Source organism: Argiope bruennichi, chromosome 5 (genome assembly GCF_947563725.1).
Source record: "Argiope bruennichi chromosome 5, qqArgBrue1.1, whole genome shotgun sequence".
NCBI lineage: Eukaryota > Metazoa > Arthropoda > Arachnida > Araneae > Araneidae > Argiope > Argiope bruennichi.
In genome coordinates, this window is record NC_079155.1 from 92596637 (window position 1) to 92619974 (window position 23338).

Sequence of the window (23338 nt, forward strand, 5' to 3'; positions counted from 1 at the left end):
AATTTTGGGCAGAATTTTATGAAATTTTAAATAATAATTATTATAATAAAGTGTTGATTTGGATGAATGGAAAATATTCTTCAGCAATCTTTTATGAAAATTTTTGAATTAGGAATTAAAAATGAATAAAATTAAATTAAATACTGAATGAATAAAAATATTACAGAAAAAATTCAGTAGATGTCGCCACATGAATGAGTTCAGTTTCATAAAGATTTTTTTCCCCTTAAAATTTCAGGTTAATAAGATATAAATCAATCACGTTTTGCAAAATTTAAAGATTCCATTTGGAATAGCTAATTCCTTTTATATTTACAGTTCAAAAAAAGTAATTATTTCACATTTGAAAATTTTTAGAAACATATTTATTTGATTATTTTTATATTTTCCCCCCAAAAAAGTACCATTATATAAATCTGGAATTTTTTTTTCAAATCAAAGAAGCTTACTTCAAAAATTTGCAGAAAAATGGGTTTTTTTTTTTTATGATTTTAGATTGCCTTTTTTTGAACGATCTAGATTTTGAAATTTACAAATAAATGAATAGTGTAATCTTAGAACCCAGCAATCAAACAACTCAACTTACTTTTCTTCGATTAATTTTTTGGGCGACAAAGCATAGTTGTGTTTTTTGTTTCGTCCTGTCTGTTTATAAAATTACATTTTTTTAAAATTCAATTTATAAATTTGGTTAAAACTAATTATAAGTAAGAACAATGGGAGTTGAAATTCAAACTATCAGACCTGGTGATGGTAAAGTTCACTTTTAATTTACCTATACAAACTGCAGCATCATGTTATGCTTTCGAAAACTTGCAATTTTAAATAACATTAATTGAAAAAAATTTCTCATTTAGATATTTCACTCAGTATTTTAAAATTTTACACTTTTGGGGATTCAATGTTCTACAGTATAATGATAATGCAACGTGTTTTAAATTTAAAATATGATCCACACCCATTTAACGAATTTATGCAAGATTATGACAATTTATAACGTATATACATTAACTAAATAGTTTTTCAGAGTTCTGGTAGTAAATATTCTTTTTTTTTTTTGCTGATATGATTTAAAATAGTACTTTTTGGTTTGTTTTTTGTCTAAAAAAAGAAAGTTAACTTTATGCAACTTATCTATTGATTATATGTCAGATTCTGCAATCGCTTCGAAGAAGCTTGAATGAATACATTTTGTTGATAACATTTTATTTCATTTTTTTGGGGAGGGGGGATGTAAGGGAAATTGAATGTGTATTAATTGTTTAAGATAATGTTCAATGCATTTTTTTTCGAAGGTATGAGTGTGCACTTTTCTTTGCAAAATAATGCGGATTTCTTTTGAATAAAATGTTAATTAAAACATGATGCTATGAATAAAAATATTTTTCCGCTTAATTCATTCATTCAGGAAAATGAATAATAGGAAGATTTGTTGCAAATCACTTTAATTTATTTAATGCATTTAAAATTGCTGATTAGCTCCCAGATTGCATTTCATGATTCTGTATTACTGGAGGGTGGGATGGAATGCCTAATTTTTGTAAATAAAGTTGCATATTTTCAAGTTGGGATATAAAGTAGAATCTTCAAAAAATTTTCCTCTGAATTTATTCTGTTTCGTTTATTAGTTTAATATTATTATTAAATATTATTCACTTCAAGAAGTTTTTAAAATTTTATTTTCTCTTCTAAATTTAAAAAAAAAATAGCTTTTTTATTGAGAAAGAGCTGTGAAGCATTATAAAACGTATTTCAAATTAATTTTAAAAGATTTCAGATTTTTATGATGCCATGTATTGATTTGTTGAAACACTGGATAAATTTTATAGCAAATAAAAATTTTAATTATACAAAATACTCAGTTTGAAATAAAAAGTGTTTTTCTCTCATAATACAATGAATAATTTTCAGAGAAACATAAAATATTTGAAAGTTTTAATAATATTGATATCTGATGGCTTATAAGCAATATGTTAATTTCTATTATGAGATGAATTCCTGACTGGAGAGAAGAGGAGTAATTAAAAATGTTATTAAAGTTATAAGATAACTAAATTCGTATAAATATAAGTTCTATGAATTGTAGAATAATAAGAGTACAGTGCGTGTTTATTTAGTAAAAGTTTTAATTTAAATTAAAATATAATTACTTAATTATGATATATTGGAAAATTAATTATTCATTTAATTATTATATTCTACTTAATTGATCCTGTTAAATAATAATTTTTAGCCTTATATTTGTCTTAAGTTTTTCTTTTTTTCATATTCTATCAACAATTAAATGCTTTAAGTAAAAAAATCCTTTAATCAATATATATGGTTAATTTTTTGAAAATTTCATTATCTTAAACATTTATTTCCCATTATGTACATATTAAGAGGAAAATAAACAAAATCATATACAGTGAGTTGTTATAGTAAGAATAAAATATTAACAAGTTGATTTTTCAAAAGTCTGTTGAGTTGTGAAACAAAATTGATAATGTATTAAAAGGTGGTCATCTTAATATGCACAGTGTGAGGTTGTAAAATGTCAAAATCTCCAACTCTCACTGTTTTTCTGTATTTATATATATTTATATAATTATAATCGACAAAATGTATTTTGATCTAAAGTTACTGCAATAGGAAAACTTGGAATTTATAAACTTGTTTTCAAATGATTTGATAGAGTGTAATTTTAAATAATGTATGGTTCAATAAGAAATATGGTTTTCAGTTTCTTCTTAAAATATCTCATAAATTTTTCTGCATTTATAAATTATGTCTTGTAAGCCTTTCTGCATATGAAATTATGTATTCGATATTTTATAATTAAATTTACTTTATTTATCTATATAAACATGAAATGATTGAAACGGCAGTTTCAAATGTTTACAACTTAATAAATATTGTTCAACTTGCTATCTAAAAACTTTATAGAGGACATTTGACTTAATCTGGCAACTCACTAAATTTAATCGATTTCTTTTGTTGTTGTTTCTATGACTATAGTGAGAGTGTAACTATTTTATTGACACCAAAATCACTGTTAAAGTTGATGCAAATAAGTCTAAGAGTAATGTAAGAAAAAATTATATATTGTTAAATTCTGCTGTAAATGATTGAAAGAACATTGAAGCATTTATTGATTAATCTTACTATTTGATTTAAAACATGTTTATATTAAAACATCTCTTTAATTTTTTCAGGTCAAACATTTCCTAAAACAGGCCAGACTGTAGTTGTTCACTATACTGGTATGTCTTAAATTTTATAAATTTCATCGTAGTCAAAACCATTTTTTTATGAAACTTAAATTATATTTTAATTTCTATATGTAAATTAATTTGTGCAAATTCAGTTTTTCTTAGGTGGAGCATATTATATTATTCTGCATGCTTTTTTCATGGATTTGTTTTAAAAATAAAGTAATTCAATAAAAAAAAATTAAATAGAACAATTCATTTTTTAACTATAACTTTTTTTTTTTGCAACTAGAAATTTTGTTCATTGAATTTAAATTTTTAACTTTTGTCTAATGATTAACTTTTGTCTAAACTACAATACAAAAATATTTACAAGCTGTTAATTTATGGAATTAATTTTATGTTTGGTAATTCCCATCTTCCATGGGGATATATGCCATGAAACTGCAAATTTATCTTACCTATATGATGCGAGTGCAGCAAACCTCACTTCACTAGAAGCTCTCAGAATGAATGATTATCATTACGAACAAAACAAAATGTAAAAATGTGACTCATTTAAAGAGCAGCTTTTCTCAGTACAAGTGGTGAGAATCAACTGATGTCACATGCTGAATTGCCCTAAATCAGTTTGTGTTAAGTTCTTGTTTGAAGAAAACCCTTATATCTATCTACAGGAAGAAGTTTTGGTCCAATAGTATTACCAAATACAACTCCAGAATGTTTGAGATAATGTCTGTAGAGTCCTAATCAATGAAATTGTGTCTTTAGCTAAAATTATGGAGGTAGAAGTGGATAGTAATGATATCAATGAACTTGTGTATGGATATAGAAAGAATACTTCAAACAACTTGTGGAGCTGCATTCTGTATTACAACGAAAGCTGTAGAGGAAATTTGGTCTTAAGAGAAGGAAATAGTAAACTCAGCAGAGCAATAAAATTCCATTGATATAAAAGAGATATTAAAAACATGACAAATTATTGTATGATATGTTGAAAATCATTTACTTTAAGAGATGGTAGCTATGTGTAGTGCATATTTGTTTAACGATAATAGTGTCTCGTTTTTGTCCAATTTTGAAGTATGGCTAAAAACATGTCTTTAGAAACTTTCTTTATAAAATAAAAATCATGCATTGTAAATAGTAAATTTCATAATTTTGTATTAGTTTGAGTATTTTTTTAATGGAATTCATTTTTCTATTTTCATGGGTTGCTGTGGGAAAAATTGTTTTGACTTAACAAGTGTTTCAAATTATGAGTAAGATTTCAGGAACAAAATATGTTCATAAAGTTCCACTGTATTCTATTCCAACTCCTGCTTGTTCCTGTTTTTTTTAAACATGAAACCATTCTTGCTCTATCAGAAGCAATTAAGATTTCATTTAAATGTGTTGAATTTCATAAAGTTTATATTTTATGTTATTCTTGTGATAATTGTAACATTTTAAAAATGTGTTCATATCGCAAGTAAAAAGTAAATTAGAAATCAATCTATGTATGGAATTTTGCAATCAAAATTTTATTTGTATCATTTTATGTATATATAAAATCTGTGTAAATTAACAATTTGTTTAAAGATAGAAAAAACATGAATATTTCAATATTAATGCAATATAAGTGAACATTTTATAGAATTTCAGTATTTTTATGCAGTATTCGGATGACTTGAAGAAATCTAATGAATCTTCTTGCAACGTTATTAAATTGCTGAACTCTGGCTTATTTATACATGCAGCATTTTGATTTTTTTCAGGGACGTTAGCGGATGGTTCCAAATTTGATTCTTCTAGGGATCGAGGCAAACCTTTCAAGTTCAGAATAGGAAAAGGAGAAGTTATCAAAGGATGGGACAGTGGTGTTGCTCAGGTATGAATAAACATGCATAAATAATATATATATATATATATATATATATATATATATATATATATATATATATATATATATATATATATATATATATATATATATATATATATATATTGCATTTAACCATGTTTTATATATATATATTTCAAGAATATGCAATTAATTTTGGAAATATAAATTTAATATTTATTACTTTTAAAAATAATATTTGCAAATTATGCTTACATAATAAATATTAAATCATTGAATTTAATATTGTTATGAAATTATATAGAAAAGTTTTTTTAATGTAGAGAAAGAAATAATATGTAAAAATATGCTCCTACTGTTTTCTAACTTTGATTTAATATTTTTGCAAAATATGTCTAGTAATTGTATGAATTGTTATGAGCCAAAGAAAGAACTGTTCATAGAATGTAAATAATCTACTGATGTAACCTATTTTCAGAAAATTGTTAATAATTTATTTATCCATATATATATATATATATTGAAAATTTATGTTCAAATTTCATGAAGGCATTTTCTTATTTGTCTTGCATCTAATGCAAAATGTATTTCAAATTAAGAACTGTAATAACTTTAAATTGTGTTATCTTTCATTCAATGTTTTTTTTTTTTTTTTTGACATCAAGGGTTTGAATTTTATGTATCCTAGGTGATTTCATTTTCAACCCTTCATGTATATTTTATTTTCCCTTATTAATTAATGTTCCTTTTTATCTATTTCAGATGAGTGTAGGACAGCGTGCTAAATTGATTTGTACCCCCGATTATGCATATGGTCCTTTAGGACATCCAGGAGTATATCCTTTTTTAATTTTAAAATTTAATAGCTAATTTACTTAGTGTATATATTTTTTCAGTATTTTTATTAAGAATTTTTAATAAAATTTTATAAATAATTTTGCATTTTATTATGCATTTTTTTTAATAAAAGTATATACTAGGTTTTATATTACTGTATACTTGCCCAATTATACTAGGTCTTTCAATTGGGCAAGTATACAGTTTCATTTCAAATTAAAGAAAAATATTTTCTTTAATCTTGAATTAGAATTAACTTTTGTGCAAGGTGAATGAAATGTTTATTGATTTAAAAAAGAAAGGAATCGTAACATTTTATGGGTTGGACCAGTTCCTGTGACACCACAGTTATTAGATTTGACAAGTGTAGATTTTTTTTTTCTTTTGGCAGACACATCAAAAGTATGATCAATATAGGCTCATTAAATTGGATGAAGTCTAGTGACTACATTGTTGATTGCAACTGGAAAATTATATGATATGCCATATTTTTTTATTAATATATGCCTTCTAAATTCTTCTGCTTGTGAATTCATGTTGCTACTGCTACTCTTTCAAGCATCTGTTGTAGGAAATTTAATTAATGAAATGCTTGTTTTTTAAACTTTATCAGAATATTAGAGATACTGTATATATCAGTTGGTTAATTCTGCTTTTGCTGTATTATTTGGTAAATCGAAAAATCAAAGTCTGTGTTGATTGTGCAATATATCATTTTAATTTTACTCTTTGTTGCATCATTTGAAAGAATCATATTTAAAACTCTGTAAGCGTTTAATTTATAAATAAATTATATTTCTTGTGAAAGAAGTTAGTAGCTCTATTGAAATTTTTATATATTATTTTATATTGGTAGAAATTCCTATAATTCAATATATAGGTTTAAATGCTCCATTTAAGTGCCTAATTTTTTTTATAAACTTTTTTCTATATTTTTTTCTCATTTGCTTCTAATACCATTTCTATTAGTAGTAATATGTGAAATATTATTCATATCATTACATCTGTATTATTTTCAAAAGATTTAAGTGTTTCAAAATTCAATACTTATTTTATTTCTATATATTTGATATTATTCATATGTGAATGTCTTGATTTTCCTTGACTGAAACTTACGATCCCTCCAGATGCAACTTTAACATTTGATGTAGAGCTTTTGAAACTGGAATAAATGATGTGGTATTTGAATTTTCATCTGTGCATGTGTGTAGAGGTGCACTCCCATTACCAGGATGCTTTATGATTTTCTTCCCCCTTTTCATTTGATTAAATATATAATTGATTGTTTTATTAGAATGTAACTTCCATAAACAAGTTCAACCATCGAATTCTTAAAATATTTATATGGAATTGTGGGAGGTGTTTTATGCTGTGTCATCTGTTTATTTTTTTAGATTAAACCCTTCATATATTTTTAAGCTTGTTTCAAAAATTGTATTATTCTCCTGGCCTTTGTAGTCTTTTCATGTTTTATGTAAACAAGTTACTACTCAAATCACAATGACTGAAACCCATTGATGTCTCTGTTCTGATTTCTTTAAGTTTTATATTTTTAATGTAAGTTATATTCTTTTTTTTTTTTTTTTTTACTCTTGTTTTTGTGATCAATGCTTTCAGTTTTTCATTTTGGTCAAATATTGTTACAAAGTGAGCTACATTAACTATTCCAATGTGTGATCTCAAAATTAATTTTTTCATTAACTTTTTCTTGGTGTTTGTAGCTGCTAGTTTGCTTTACTGAAATAAAGTTACTTTGGTGGATTATCCTTCTGCTTTTGTGTGTTTGATTGCTTGTAAGGCATTTATAGTGTGTTTGATAAACCATATTGCAGCTAGCTTTTAATTGCTTAGAATAATTTTGAGATAGAGAAAAAAAAATTCTTAACACACTGGGCATACTAAGTTCTCTATGTAGCTACTATTATTATTCAATTATTGACATTAACAGATGTCAGCAAAATTTTTTATTCAACAATTCATCCTAAAGCATATCTAAATTTTTTCTTACCGTTTGTAATTACGGAAGTTTTTTATATAGCATGTGAATGTGATAATAAATGGTGTGCTTACTGTGGTTTGAAAAGAGAGAAAAAAAAATTGGTGTTCAATATTTATATTCCAATTATGTCCAGTGTGCAACTTTTGCTGTATAATAAATGGATAGAAATCAAATTGAGGGCGCTTGAATTTTGTAGTCTGCACTAATGTAGTACATTGTAGCATATTATTTGGTCTCTGTTACATATTGGTGTTTTTTGGCTGTTTATGTGCTATGTATATGCTAATTGCTTTATAACATTCATTATTAGCTGCTATTTATCAAATTCTGAATTTTAAATTTTTGTATGATGGGTGTTCTCAAATGTTGCACATGCATGCAAAGTATTTATTTTTATAAACTTTGCCAGCTTTATCTTAACTTCAGGCTTCAGAATTAAGCTTGTTTTCTCTCCTTGTTTTCCGTACATTACAAGTATACACTCACACACCTGGTATGCAATACCTCATGGAACAAGCTTTCGATACAATTGTGTTCAAATATTCCAATATTGCCTGTCACTTTTAGTGCAAGCCAATGAAACACATTGGCCATGGTCGTGTTTTGACCCATATTTCAATAGACATGCTTAGGATAACAGATTCGATTCAATACAAGTACTGAAATGAATTGTTTTAAATTAAAATTCTTTTTTGTCTATTGCATTCGATACTATTTGTTTGGATTCCACAAATGTAGTATTGTTATATACAAACAGATATATAAACTGTTTATTATCTGTGTATGCATTTTGTCTAAAGCTATGTATCCATTTTTATGAATATTAATAAAAAGTCCCTCTGCACATTGGTTGTTTTAATTTTGTCATGAAAAAAAGAACATGGTATTATGTATGAAGGATTCCATGACGAAGAGATTAAATATTAAGAGTTTTGATTTGAAAATTGGTATTATGAGACTATGAATCATTGGTTAGCAGCATGCAATAAATAGTTCACATTATTTTTGAACAACTTGTTTTTTCTTTCTCATCATTCAATTCATCTGTGCAACTATCATCAGTTTTGTTTTTCTCTTGTTCTGCAGCCAAACTTTCCCAAATCCTCAAATTTTCTCTGCAAGGGAATAATTTAAATTTCATTTTCAAAATAAATATACTGAATATTTCTGTAAAGATTCAAATATATGGATTTCTTTATCATAAATCAGGTTTTTTTTTTAATTAATATGGATTTTAGCATCTTTGAATTACTTTTATTCCTGTACAGTATATATATATTAAAAAAAAAAGAAAAAAAAAAAACCTTCTATCCCTTTCTCTTTTATTTCTGGGTTTTCATTTATTTTAACCCATCAGTTTGTTTAAACATTTTGTTTTGACAATTATTTTTGATCTCATCTTCAGAAGTATAAAAGTAATCATACAAAGAATTTTAAATATGTTGACTAATAATACTTTTAGTCACACACTTTTTTAAAGTTTAAATTAAATAATAAAAATGTATTTAAATAGATATTTTAGCCAAATATGAAGTTTTTATGCTCATTCCTAAAGGAATGGTGATTTAATAATTTAGTAGTAGTTAAGTTAGTAATTTACTTAGAATGTGACTTAAAGCTTCATTTACAATGGCTTTATAGCAATTTAATTTAATAGTAGACAGTGAATTAATATGTGTCAAGTCTTATAACAGTCATTATATTTATTTTTACATTGTGTACACAGCGAAATTTTAAAAGCCTTTTATTTTGAAAATCAATTATCTTAGAATAAACATTCAGATTTATGGCAAAATATTTCATTTTTGAATTATATGAAGTATCAAATACAAGTGAAATATGTTTCTAATCAGAAAGAGGTTAATAATTTAAGTTGCATTTTATTCATCATATTAAATTAAAATGACAATATTTGGTTTTTCTGTTCAATAATAAAACTATATATTGTAAGATTTTTTTTTTTTTCTTCTTATAATGTATTAATACCTTCATTAAAAAATGAAAACAAACTTACTTGCATCCTTCCAGCATAGGCTTGGTTTCAGGTATCAATGCATAGAGTAATTCATAGCAAGGAATACAAATTCCTTTCAAAAAGCTAACCTGAAAAGCATGTTTTTAAAAGTTATTTTACTTAAAGAAGTTTTTAAAAATACAAATTAATTTAATCTCAAACATTTATAAATCATGGAATGTTATCTGAAACAAAATTCATATTTTAAATTATCATGGTACCAGATAAGGTTCTTTTAAATTAACCTTGTGTTACTTATTTTATTTCTTACACTATAATTATCTCCACTTCTTTATATTTTTGCAATGTAAAAAAAAAGAAAAATATTTCTTGTACATACATCCATATTCCAATGTTTCAAAATCCAGATGAATTACTCTAACATTCTTGTTAAAATAATTGATTCTTGAAATAATTGAGTGAACTCGATTATCTGGTTCAGTTGATAAAATAATTATTTGTCATAAAATAGATCATCTTGTAGAGGCGTCGGACAATTGTTTTTTTCAGTCAATGTAATTACTTATTAGTGAGCTGCAAATTAAGTTAATGCTTGAAAGAATTAAACTGACATTTTAATTAATGTTTTACTTTATATTAGAAGTGTATATTTATACTACAGTGTATATATGTTTTTGTATTTATTATTACTAAGTTAAGACTCTTTTATAAATTTTAAGAACTTAACAGTGCATTATATAACAAATATTTATGAAGTAATGCCCCATATTAAGAAATCAGAAAATATAAATAAAAGTGGAACTTAGTATAAGAATGTTATCAATGGTATGGGTAGGTAAACATAGAAAAAGCAGCCTACATGAATGTTTTTTTTTTTTCCCCTTAGCTTGCTCAAATATCATAAAGCTGGGTAATTGGGAATCTATTGTATTAAAATAAAACAAATATTTTGTTGCTGGTGCTTCAGATAATGAAATTTTTACTTATAAAATGAGTCTATATGTATATTGGTGTTCTATAGATAAGACAGTTCATTTGACTTAGTTACGAAACTTGGTACAAATATATTTTGTAGGATAGAAATGTGCACTTAGTGATTTTTTTTTTTTTTGAAATTTTAACTAGAATTTTAATTAATTAAAAAGTAGTGCTTTTCCATGATAACATACAAAAATATTAAGTACAAAAATGATCTTTACATATATTAAAATTCAATAAAATATTTTTTCAATGGCACAGATTTTTTAACACATAAATTTTTTAACGTCGGTAGTCTAAAGATTAAAAAAATGAAATAGTGTTATGTTTCTTGCACCTTATTCAAAAGCTGGACCTATTTCGCCAATTCCTTTGATGTTTTAAATAACTGCCTTAAATTATTTTTTTTATACATTGCAGCTCCCTTATTTATGAATGGTGAACTGCTAATATTTTTAATTAAGGTGACAAATAACTAGGGATGTTTGAGTTTTTTTGCGAGAAAGCTAATGCATGAAAAAAAAGTTAATCAATATTGATTGAGAAACGGCAATACACCAGCATTTGTAGATGCAAAATTATGCATGGTGGAAGAAACCTGCTTATTTATATAATTATAATCATACTATTAATTAATAATATTAAAAAAAGAATTACTTGTGAAGTTGGTTGCTCATCCATTCTATTTCTGTCCATAATTGGTATTGGTTGTCTTCCTTGTGATTTTTCAATATCACCCTTTAAAAAAAGGTAGGGGGGGGGGTAAATGAAAAATAATTTAAATAATCAAAACAAAGCTCTATTATGTTATCAAATGCATTTGAATGTACCTGATCGTAAAATTCTTCAAATATCACCTTCACGATTTCTTTTTGCTGTTCCCAGCTTTTGGTGCTACCGCAAAGATCGCATGCAGTCATTGTAATAGCTTGAAGCAATAATCTGGAAGACAGAAAAGGCGTTATCAGTAAAATGAATTTGAAGAACTTCATTGCTTGTCCGAATTTTACCGCGAAAATAAGCGTATTGCTACTTCATTGATCCTAGATTTGCTTTGTAAGGACCCAAAAACTTCAATATGATGCTAAATTTTGTGTCCTAACCCTTTTTATTGTGTTTCATATATACATTATTAGACATATATACAGTTTTCGAAGAATCAGAAGAATAGTTAACACATAAATTTTTTTATAAAAAAGAGGGGAAAAAGAAATTAACGTTTCACAAATTCACATCTTTACTACTAATAAAGGAAAAATATGTATTTTCGTTTTGGGCACTCTGATAGGCCAGAATAGTTGATCTAGAGCTACTAAATTTAGCACAAATATACTTTGAATTGTAGGAATGAGCACCTAGGAGAAATGTTCTTAAAATCTTAAGTAATTTCAAATTAAGTGAATTTTTTTTGTCACGATTTTTGAAAATACTTATGCAAAAAAGAAAAAAAAAAGATTTTGAACACAAAAAATAATATTTTTAATGATGCCAATTGAATTGCTGTAAAAGTTTTTTTTATCTAAATTTAATTAATTTTTAAGGTATGTTTAAACATATTTTACAACAGTATTTGTATTGTGAATGATATCCAAACCGTTTTCAATGCTTCATCAAACATTTAAACGTGTGATTTTTTTTTCTTCCATTATTGAAAGGTTAGAAAGAATAATTTTGTTTGATATTTGTATACTTTACTTTTCTATTATTAGTAGAAAAAATAGGTTTCATTATAAGATGCACATTTTTTTGTTTATTCCGTTATCCTTTTGTTGTACGAAAGTTTAACTACATAATCAATCAATGATGAAACTTTTAGAATGTGTAACGGCCTAAGGCTTCTGATAAGTACGATCGGATAGTGATAATGGGATATGTTCATAAAAATGTGAAGTTCAAATAATTTTACTGAAGAAGCCAGTAAGAACAAGTTACATTAAATATTTAATTGAAAGCTTTAGAAACCATTGATCTCAGCGAAAACAAATGGTTGCCAAAAATGGCTAGTTAAATTATTGTAAATTATTTTTATTCCTAGAACTTACCACAAAAAATTTCCAATAAAACTCCAAATTACTTACTTGGTTACTTTTCTGCTAGACGGGCGCTAGCAAAAAGTCGCCAAATCATTTAGACTTGCGCCCCAAAAAAGTTTTAAGAGTTAGATTTTTATGCAAGTTATGCAGGTCTTGGCAACATTTTTTTTTTTTTTTTTGCAGATCTAAATTATTTGGGGTCCTTTCGCTTGCCCCGGCTAACCTAAACGTACCATTACTTGCACTACGCCGAATTAGTATTTTACCTTATCCATTAGCTAGGATAATGATAATTAGAATATTGTGCAACATATACTTTTATACTTCTTTCATAGTAAAGGCACAAAACTTTCAAAGATTCAATAAATGTTCCTTCTCAGCTTCAAACAGGTAAATTTTAATAACTAATATTATATGTTACAATATTAACTAACATTTATTCCAAATGAAAAACATAATTAATCTTTCCTTCCAAAATATATCAGATAAAAGGACATGCTATCAAAGAAAGGCATAGAGGAAAGGAATATGTGGTTAAACATTAGGGGACATGCATCTTCATTTTTGTCACGTTGACTGACTGCATTTCTATGAACGGTATAAAATGTATAGATGAATATCAACATGTTTGAAATTTTCCTTAAACATTTTCCTATTTTTGAGGAAAAGATTTGATTTTATTCTTTGCAGTTGTTTAAAATTATCTAGATTTCAAAAGTCGTCAATTATATTAAGTACATTTAAAAAAATCCTCTAGGAATTCGGTTATAATTTAATTTCATTTTTTTGTTGTAGATAAGATCAGTAAATATTATGTATCTATCATTACAAAAACTTTAAACTTTTTAATATTTTTAACCCTTTTTCCGTAAATAATGAACGATTTGCGTTACAAAATTTGCGTAAAAAACGGAGCCAGATGCGAAGGGGGGGGGGTAAATTATCGTTGCTACATCACCGGTAAACCACGTTCTTGGAGAATATGATAATTGCTTTCTCTATAAAATTATAATTAGCAAGCATATTAAAAAATAATTCAAAATTTTTGTCTAATAAATTTGTTGCTTTTACCCTTTCTAAGGCCGTGGGAAGTATGCTTCCCACCAAATTTATCAATCTTTGTATGAAATTACGTAGGTTGACATAAGTTCTGACAAATTTTTTTAGAAAGACAGAAACTTAGATGCTTCAGTTCTTTATATCACACAAAATGACGTGTCTTGACTTGTTACTTAATTATTAATTAACCAAATTAATTAATTAATCAAATTAAATTTATCTGATAAGTTAAATGAATCCATTTTCTTATTCTAATTGCAAGCCTAAAAATATTTTAACATAATATGACTAGAAAAAAATGCCCTTTAAAGGGTTAAAATATTCATTGCATTAATTAGTAAGCCGGCAGAGTTGCGACAGAATCGAACTCGAAAGAAAAAAAAAACAATCGAACTCGAGATTTTGAGGAATCTCCACGTTTTAGACATCTCTGAGTTCGAAAACACATGTTAGAAAAATGTCCATCTGTGACAAAGATAATTCAGAAATGCTTTGAGCTAGACGGGTGCAATTTGGTATACGTCCTTTATATCAAATTTGCAGATTTCTATCCAATTTTGTGTAAAATCTGTTCAAAGGAAGTCCGGCTGTTCGAATGTAAATTAACACGATAATTACAAAACGACGAGAGCTAGATTGATAAAATTTGGGACACAGATTGAACATTTATAATACAGACACCTGCCAAATTTTGAGCCAAATCTAACAATGACTTGATTGTCTGCCGGTTTGTATTTTCAGAAACATGTAAATGCAATAATTCAAAAATGCACTGACTATCTATCAAATTTAATAGGGGATTTTGTGACTACAAGTGCAGTTTTGTGTCGAATCTTTGTTCAAATCGATTTCGAGAAATGGGTTCAAATTCAACCGGGCACAAAATCAATTTTAGGATACTATTAACTGCATATCAGGGCATTAATCGCCAAAAAAACTTGCCAAGGATGTCTCGATAGATTCAGAAAAAAAAATGCTAAATTCATGTTAAGAATTAATATTTCGTAACTATTGTATGACAATGCCATACAAGACATTCTCTGGCATGATAAGTTAATTAGAGAGTAAGCAAGAAAATTTTGGAGAGACCACTTCCGCTAGTTTTAAAAGCAAAATTCAACGAGGTATTTTATGAAAAAGCAATATTTTGCTGCTGTGGTACTTAATCCTGTGTCTCAGTTACTTTACAGTGATGATGGTACATGTATATACCATCAAGGATAGAATAACTAAAGAGATCGATATGGGTTATTTCTTTTATAGCCAATCAGCAGTTGAGTTTATGCCATGCATAATTTTTAATATCTGGCTTTATGGTTTCTAAAATTGGAGAAATTATGTAGTTTTACTCTGCCTTATTAGCAAGTAAAGTACTTTGCTGTGTGATGTATCGTATGTTTATTCTTGCGAACTTCTTTAATGGAGTAATTTCATATGACGTCATAGTCACATAAAAACGTAATTGCATATGTGATCTGACATTAACTGGAAATTGCCTTACTCTTTATTGTGAATGACACAAACGCTTCTTTTCTCCCCTCGCAAGATATGAAATAAATTCTAAAATCATATTGTTCGGTGCATTTGACATTCCGATTTTTGATCGCTTGACAGACAACTTCAGTCAGCATGATTCTATTTTATATTGCAATTAAATAACCAAAAAAATTATTTCAAACTGAGATAATTTTTTGACACTTTATGTGCATGAGTTGAAAAATAAATTATAGATTTCCAAAAAATTTTATACATTAGTTATCAGTGGTGTAATGAAGGTAAATAACTTACAAGATAAAATATTTTTTCATTCTTTCATTATATTTGGTTAAAAAAGGTTACAACTGATCGAGTAAAAGAAAGATCTTCGAAAGATAGTCTTTGGTTGAAGCAAAGAAAGACACAATAAACTGGGTGACGCAAGAACCATGGATAATCCGAAAAATGACAGATGCAAATCAACATAAAATTGTTGTTGAAAAAATTTGTAATTTTTATTTTTAAATGCATACAAATATGACTTAACAAACAAAAAAAATTTGAACTTAAACAGATTTCTGAATTTGTAATTTTTGGATTTGCTTAACCTCCACCCCCCAACCCCCCCTTCTGTCTTCAGTTTTTTTTTTTTTTAGAGTTATGAATTTTACTGCCCCCCTTTTTTTATTATTTACCACTGAAGTTTTTTTTTAACAGCATTTTGCGATAAACAGTCAAGGCATTAATCCCAAAATATTACTATGTACTCTTCCCTACTAGGTGTCACCGTTGTTACGATCTCAAAATTTAATTTGATATTAATTTACTGAGAATTCAGATCTGAAGATATTTTAATATAGTTACGCAAGTGTACAATATTGCAAAATTAGGACACCAGAAAGTGAGTGAATAAATTGATTTGAAAATTCCATTTTTAAAAGCATGAAGTAAGTCAAATTAAATAACCGTGTTTAATAAATTCACTAATATTTTGTTCATGCAATGTTCCTAAAGAATGGTTACGCCTCTGTAATTTATGTATAAAAGAATTAATTATATCGTAGTTAATTCTCTTTTATTCATAATAGCATTGTATTAAAATCATACCTGTGTTCCGAATTGTCAAAATCAAACTTCTTTTCCTCTACAATTGCAGCCAAATTGGCTCTATTCGGAAAGAATAATGCCAAGTCCGTGGCTAGAATGCAATGTTTGATGTTGTTCAACATCTTAAAATAAAAAATAAATTAGAATACTAACATTATGATCATAAATTAGGTATATACTATTTTACTATTAGAAGCTTTTAAATCATAAAGATAATAGTTATATTAGTAATCACTTACCTTTTTATAATCTGCTGAAGACAAATTGCTGAATATATTATGTCCATCTTGCTAATTAAATAGAGAAATAAGTTATTATGTATGAGTATATATATATATATATATATATATATATATATATATATATATATATATATATATATATATATACGTAAGTATACGCTTTCATTTCACAAAAAAGTTATAGATAAAATTTTAAAAAAGTTTGTGAATCATCAAAATTTTAAGCAAACTTAGGATTTATTTTTCAAGCTTGAACCAAAATTAAAATGTCTATTTTGAATTTTCAATAAGAGGATAAAATAACAGAAGTATTCATGTTTCACTTGTATTGTTAAATGAGACAGATAAATTATTCACTTTAATATCTTTTTTGAATGGATGATCATTGTAATTGATTTTTAAGGTTGTAAATCACTTAGAACTCATTTGAGCATTTAAATATCGAATTTATATATTCGGACTATACACTATTTTAATTATTAAATAGAAAAATACAACAGATGAAGTGTACATCAACTATTATGTTCAAGAAAAATATATTTTATCTCTAATATACATGTGCACAAAATTCGAAGCTAACAGAACAGAAAATGAGTGAAAAATCGTTTACGAAATTCCATTATAACTAATAAAAAGCAAAATAAAAGTGTTTGAAAAGTAGAATATATTAAGTTCTTCTCGGTATCATTCATTTGACTTTGTGAAGAATCATTTTGAGGTTTGTATACAATAAGTGCAATTCATAAATTCGGTGATTCCTGGATCCAAAATATTGAAAGCGTACCTGCAGTATTGAAACTGTCATGTTAAAATGGTGGTGTTCCAAAACAGATGTGGAATAGATGGCGGCAAGCGGAGATGCAGCATTCTTTAGAAACTGGTTAGTTTTACCTCGATGATCCACATCGTGGCAAAGACAGGCAACATACAAAGCAAGTTCCTAAAAAAAAGCCCATTCTCTTTCAAATTTCTTGCAAAAAAAAAAAAAATGTAAAATATATTGATTTAATTCTCTTAATACTGAAAAGCCCCAAACGCTTGTTCAACGAAATTACGGCGGATGCCCGAGAAGCCTTGATACCAATGTAAAATTATTTCTTATTTTGTTAAGTGTGATTGGTTGAATACTTGTGGTGCATTATTTGTGTATTAGATTGGTTCAACCAAATGGATTTGTGAAATTATCATATCATTATGTTATTATCATTATGTGGAATTATCATAAGAGAAAGTGAGGCCTTCCAGTATTCTGGGGAACCAGAACTTGTATATTCTTAGGATTAAAGGAGTAAATTATTATAAAAGTACATTTAAAAAAATTCTTTAGTTAAGTGTATAGCATTCACAAATCAATGTCCTATAGTATTAATTTTTTTTCACACTTTTGTCGACAATCTTGTTTTTAAGTTCTTAAATTAAAGCAATACTCTTTCGTCTTCGTAGCATATTAACTGAACCTCGGAAACTTTTATATGCCCACTTATTTATAACCGAAATAACTCCAACTGGACAATAAGTGGTTTGGCTGGAGTGGAGTATTCTTCTCTTAATTATGCCTTGTGTTTAGCTTCGTGATTTAAAAGGGGGGATCAAATATGTTTTGAAATCAAATCGTTCCTTTCATTGATTGGATACAAAACTGTAGATAAACAGGCTGTGATAAAATAACTTTCTCCACTTTTATGAATCTACAGCTACAACTAACGAACAGAAAGAAATCAAATTTCTTATGAAGAGTTTGACATGCATAAGAAGATGAATTCCACAAATACAAAAAGCTGACGATGCAATGTATACAAATACAATACAATTTATATATAAATATAAGATTAAAATTTTAAAAATGTAACCTTATTGCGGAATTTTGACTAGTAAAAAAAAAAGAAGATTTATTTGAGTTTTATAAAACATACCTTTCATTCTTATATGCGTATTTTTATTACCTTGAAAGAAATTAATTATGACATTTTGCATTATTCTTTGTCCCAGTTTTCGATTCGACAGTGCTGAAATCTCTTCTATTGGTAACTTTTGTCACTATTTTATTAATAATACTCTCTTTTTTTTGGAGGGGGGAGGGGGCTAATTAAAAAATTCCCTTCCCCATTTCTTCCACAGTCTTCAGATGAAATTTAGTTTCATTTACCTCATTGGTTTTATCTTTAGATGCCTCCAAACAAGGAACATAAAATAATGGTGTGTTAAAATAATCGCTTTGGATTGTGTTTAAATTTTTTACACGAGTTATTCATGCATTAAAAATCAACATTTAAAAATTACCATATTGAAAAAGCAAATAATTCCCTCTTTATTTTACCATAGGACGTTAATACGGAATCTTACCTCCAGTGGTTTGAAAACTCCACTTTTTCTGATCACAACATATGCAGAATTGGCAACACAGAAACCGTGGGACCAGTTATGGTAAGGAACTCGACGATAATTCTTGCGTACAGTCAGAGTGAAACGAACCAAAGAATCGTGATCGATTTTCATAACTCTGTAAAATATAAACAATTTTAAAGATTGCATAAAATAGCTGATAAATTTAAAAACATGTCCTGCTGATCCAATATTGAATTCTTACTTTTGGATTTGTGGTAAATCCGTTAACATAAATATTGAAGCGACAACCTTTTCATCAGAATTCAGCTGATCAGCAGAGAAGCTGTACCTGTAAGAAGTTATTTAGAAATTATCATAAGAAAACATTATATATCAGCTGTGGCTTAGGGCTGCATCTCCAATTGATATTTTTAAAAAATATTTAAGCTTTTTTATAATATTCATGTGACTTTTGTTTAAAAAATTTTCTGTAATTAAAGATAATAACCATTTGCTAATCATATTCTATATTGGTAATTAATTTATTAAGTAATTTAATTAGTGTATCATCGTTTCTTGGAATCCTAATTCACATTGAAAGAATTCTCTAAACTGCTTCTTACTGCAACTGAAAACAGATAAAAATTGCGTTCAAAATCGTTTTGTGAATTGAGATTCATGGTAAAATTAAGCATAAACAGGGAGAAAAAATGAAATTTTAATGTTTCCTTCTGTTGCTCTAGTCAAAAAAGCAATATATTTTGTGAAAATCAGCAATTGGCGCTTTTTTCTGGCTCTTTTATTTCTCCTTCATTTAAAACTGTTTTATTTTTATTTTATAGAATTCGGCCTCTACACTGGTCGAAGACGCATCCTAATTTCAACATTTTGTTTAATTTCAAAAAAGAGACTTAGGTCATGGAAGGTTTCTCCCCTGATAAATCGAATAGCCTTTGGACTTCATAATCTACAGTTTTATTATTTTATTTCAAACCACAATTTATTTTTGTGATCTCCTCAAGATAAAAGAACAAAAAGTTTTAATTACTTGGTCAAGTCCGTGGCAAGAAATTTGCTTTTTGCAACTTCTATACGATAAGCTGTTTTTCCAGGGAGAAATACGATCATCATTTCTTCTTTTAAATCAATTATTTTTGGTGTCACTCATAACTATTATTATGAAAAATAGTCCTGTCTATCTGTGAGAACAATTCCTTCTCCGAGAAGATGACTTTCTTTTATTTCGTGAAAACCATGATCTCAACAGAAAAATTAACTGCAAGGCAGATCTCAAAGCTTAGCTACTGTGAGGAATGCTAAGTAGCCCAAAAAAAATTTATCTCAAATATACAACTAACAATAAAACTCCATTGATCTTTTATAATTAGCAAGACAAGGAAAAAATATCTTTAAAAAGAAAGCATATTACAACAGTTTTGAAGCTCAGCAAGTTTAAAACCATTCTAGGGTTAACACAGGATGAAAATATTACGAGTCGATTTTTTTTTTGGGGGGGGGAATAAATTTTGATCAGATGAAAGGAGATCAGAGCATAAGAAAAGGCTTAAAATATCTGAATTGAGTAGATGTCTACACAAACAATGTGAGCATTTGTCCGGAAACATTCTGTCAATATTTATTGCACAGAACTTTCTCACACGCCAAAGCTTATCAAACCATTCAGAAAATTCTATTCATCGATCGTCCTTGATATTGTCATATATACTCAACATGGCCTTATCCAGAATCTTCTCTTTAGTGTGAGAAATGTGACCACCTGAATTACAGCAATGATAGCCAACCAATCAAATGCAAGTTCTGTAAAGGTCTGATTGTCCTTTCAAATGCCAACATTATGGTCATCTTTTCAAAATAAAAAATAATCATCTGCATTCGCATCTCAAATTAAAGATACTAATGCTAAAGAAAGTAACTTTATCTCTAAAGATCATTTCCAAAATATACTGTTCAAACAACTATCTAACTTATCCTAGCGTGGGATAGGATATGGTCAAGAGGGTATGCATAACCTATCTGGTAATCCAACCCTCTCTCAAGAAAACAAATTGTATCACATTTTGTTTCAACAAAGTTTAACTTATAATAGCCTTCTGTGGTTTACATTACTGAGTCAGAATTAGAAAGAAAAAGCAATGTTTCTTCACTCTTAGACCATCCAAAAAAAAAAAAAAAAGAACTTTCAAAGACAATAAAGACAAACTACCAATGATGCTCATCGTCAAACTAAAGCTTCATTTAGAAAAGAAAGAAAAAAAAACTATTTGCAGCATTCTTCGTTGTTGATTCAAGTACTAGAGGTAAATGAGAATTCGGCTGTCAAGTATTTTTAACTTTAAGAAAAACGGAATCCAACAAGGAAATTTTATCTTTGCCCTTGGATCGGAATAGACGTCAATTCCATTATTTCAATATATATATATATATATATATATATATATATATATATATATATATAGATGTCACTTTCTAGCTAACAATTTTTTTACTATGTTTTCCTAAGATTAAATCCCTGTTTTTCTTGTGTCTTGTGGAAAGAGACGAAATCTCACGTCTATTTTTTTAAAGATGCCACTATATAATTTTTTAAAAACAATTTATAACTCAAAGTCAGAAACTTTATCCCTCTTTAATACTGCGGTAACAAAAGTCTGATATGTGAATTTTATCCATCAGATTATATTTTCCAAATTAAAAATCTCTCGGGCAGTTTAATTTCCAATTTGTTTAAATATTCCTATGAAATTTAGAATAAAATTCTGATAGCAACAGGTGCCGCCAAGAACGATAATCTGTAGGAATCACATAGCGGCAATTGATATCTCAATGCACGAAGAAAGCCTGACAACAATTTCCTGCTCTTACAGTATTTCTACCAATGAAGCCATATTCGTTGCCTTATCTTTATGATCTTTGAGGTCATGCCTTATCTCATTACTTCAAAGGCAAAGAAAGTAATCCCTTCGACCAATCCCTCAAAGCTAAGTGGATTAAGAAATTTTAACCACCATTCTCTACAGATTATTCACCTTCCTGGCTATTCAAGACAAATAAATAAACAATTGTATCCATTCTATTGAATTTGTTTGGATATTAGATTAAAAAGGCGTCGAAAAAGAACAAACTCACAAATGAATGTTCACTAAAAGTACGAGACAGTTAAATCTTACCTTGGATTTCATCCTAGATCTGATTTTAACACTTGTGAAGCTACTATTAAGGAATTATCAGAATAGGAAAAATGCTATTATAGTCAAATCCACCCATCATTTAAAATTTTTTTAAGACAAATTCTATTTCTTTTTCTTTTGAAAGAACCATGGACTTTATTTTCTATCGTTTTCGAATTCATTCCTTTCATGTCAATGAAAAATTATTCAGATGTGTTTTTATTTGTTTCCAACTTGTGGAAGAAGAATATTTATTGCATCTTTTGCAAAGAAATCAATATTGAATTACATATCTTTTTTTAAATTTATTTATCCAAAATTTCAAGCAAAACAAGACCAACCAAAAGCAAAACTAAAAATTAGCCTTTTGTTCCCTGAGTGGATCTTCGATCATTTACAGTTGTCGAAGAATATTAGATAACATTTATTGGCTTTTAAAAAAAATATTATATATATATTTAGCGAATCGTTGAAATTTTATTTATTGGATAATAAAAAACTTAATTTTTCAACAAAATAAGCTTATATATAGATAAATCTAAAAAATATTAATCATAGATATAAGTAATTGAAGAAGTAAAAAATAGTTTAAGAAAATGACAAAGAATAAATTTAAAAAAAAATTAATAGATGCTTAAATTATGTAGTGTTATTTTAAAATGAAAAGTTATATCTAGTCAATATTTAATACCGATTCAGATGAAATCGATCTTTTAATCATATGTCTTTATATCCAGGGCCAGATTATCAGATAAGTATTATAGATAATTATTTAGGCGCTAGACTTTAGGGGCTTCGCTGGATTACTTTGTATAATAGAAAACCTTGAATTTCTTTGATATTCTTAGGGTATTTAATTTTGCTTTTCAATTTTACTCTACAAGAACCTTGTGTTTGAATTTATTCAAATTAAAATCAAGTATCAATTTAACTGAAGAACATTATTCTAATGATTCATCATGTTTCCATGCTTATTAGTTAATCAATAAAATATAAAGACATTGGTATTGTGATTTTTTTTCCATACTTTTTATGCTTATGTCAATAAGCTCTAATATTTTTTTCCTGTCAAAATTCTTATTCAA

At 27.2% G+C, this 23338-nt stretch overlaps 2 protein-coding genes across 3 annotated transcripts in view; one reads left to right on the forward strand and one right to left on the reverse strand.

The window, feature by feature from the left end:
* Positions 1 to 586: 586 nt before the first annotated feature.
* LOC129968878 (peptidyl-prolyl cis-trans isomerase Fkbp12-like) lies at positions 587 to 8714 on the forward strand. Its single transcript, XM_056083192.1, has 5 exons — positions 587 to 753; positions 3195 to 3242; positions 4949 to 5061; positions 5797 to 5870; positions 6988 to 8714. The coding sequence occupies exons 1-5, from the start codon at positions 717 to 719 to the stop codon at positions 7040 to 7042; spliced, it is 327 nt and encodes a 108-aa protein (XP_055939167.1). The 5' UTR covers positions 587 to 716; the 3' UTR covers positions 7043 to 8714.
* Positions 8715 to 8782: 68 nt separating this feature from the next.
* LOC129968877 (probable 3',5'-cyclic phosphodiesterase pde-5) overlaps positions 8783 to 23338 on the reverse strand; it is a 58433-nt gene continuing 43877 nt past the window's right edge. For both annotated transcript variants that reach the window (XM_056083189.1, XM_056083191.1), the window contains exons 18-26: positions 19328 to 19414; positions 19084 to 19240; positions 17525 to 17680; positions 16738 to 16788; positions 16499 to 16620; positions 11654 to 11765; positions 11481 to 11561; positions 9885 to 9973; positions 8783 to 8985 (exon numbers count right to left, since the gene is read on the reverse strand). In XM_056083189.1, coding sequence (XP_055939164.1) covers positions 8865 to 8985; positions 9885 to 9973; positions 11481 to 11561; positions 11654 to 11765; positions 16499 to 16620; positions 16738 to 16788; positions 17525 to 17680; positions 19084 to 19240; positions 19328 to 19414 — 976 coding nt within the window. In that variant the 3' untranslated portion in view covers positions 8783 to 8864. The remainder of the gene's footprint in view (positions 8986 to 9884; positions 9974 to 11480; positions 11562 to 11653; positions 11766 to 16498; positions 16621 to 16737; positions 16789 to 17524; positions 17681 to 19083; positions 19241 to 19327; positions 19415 to 23338) is intronic.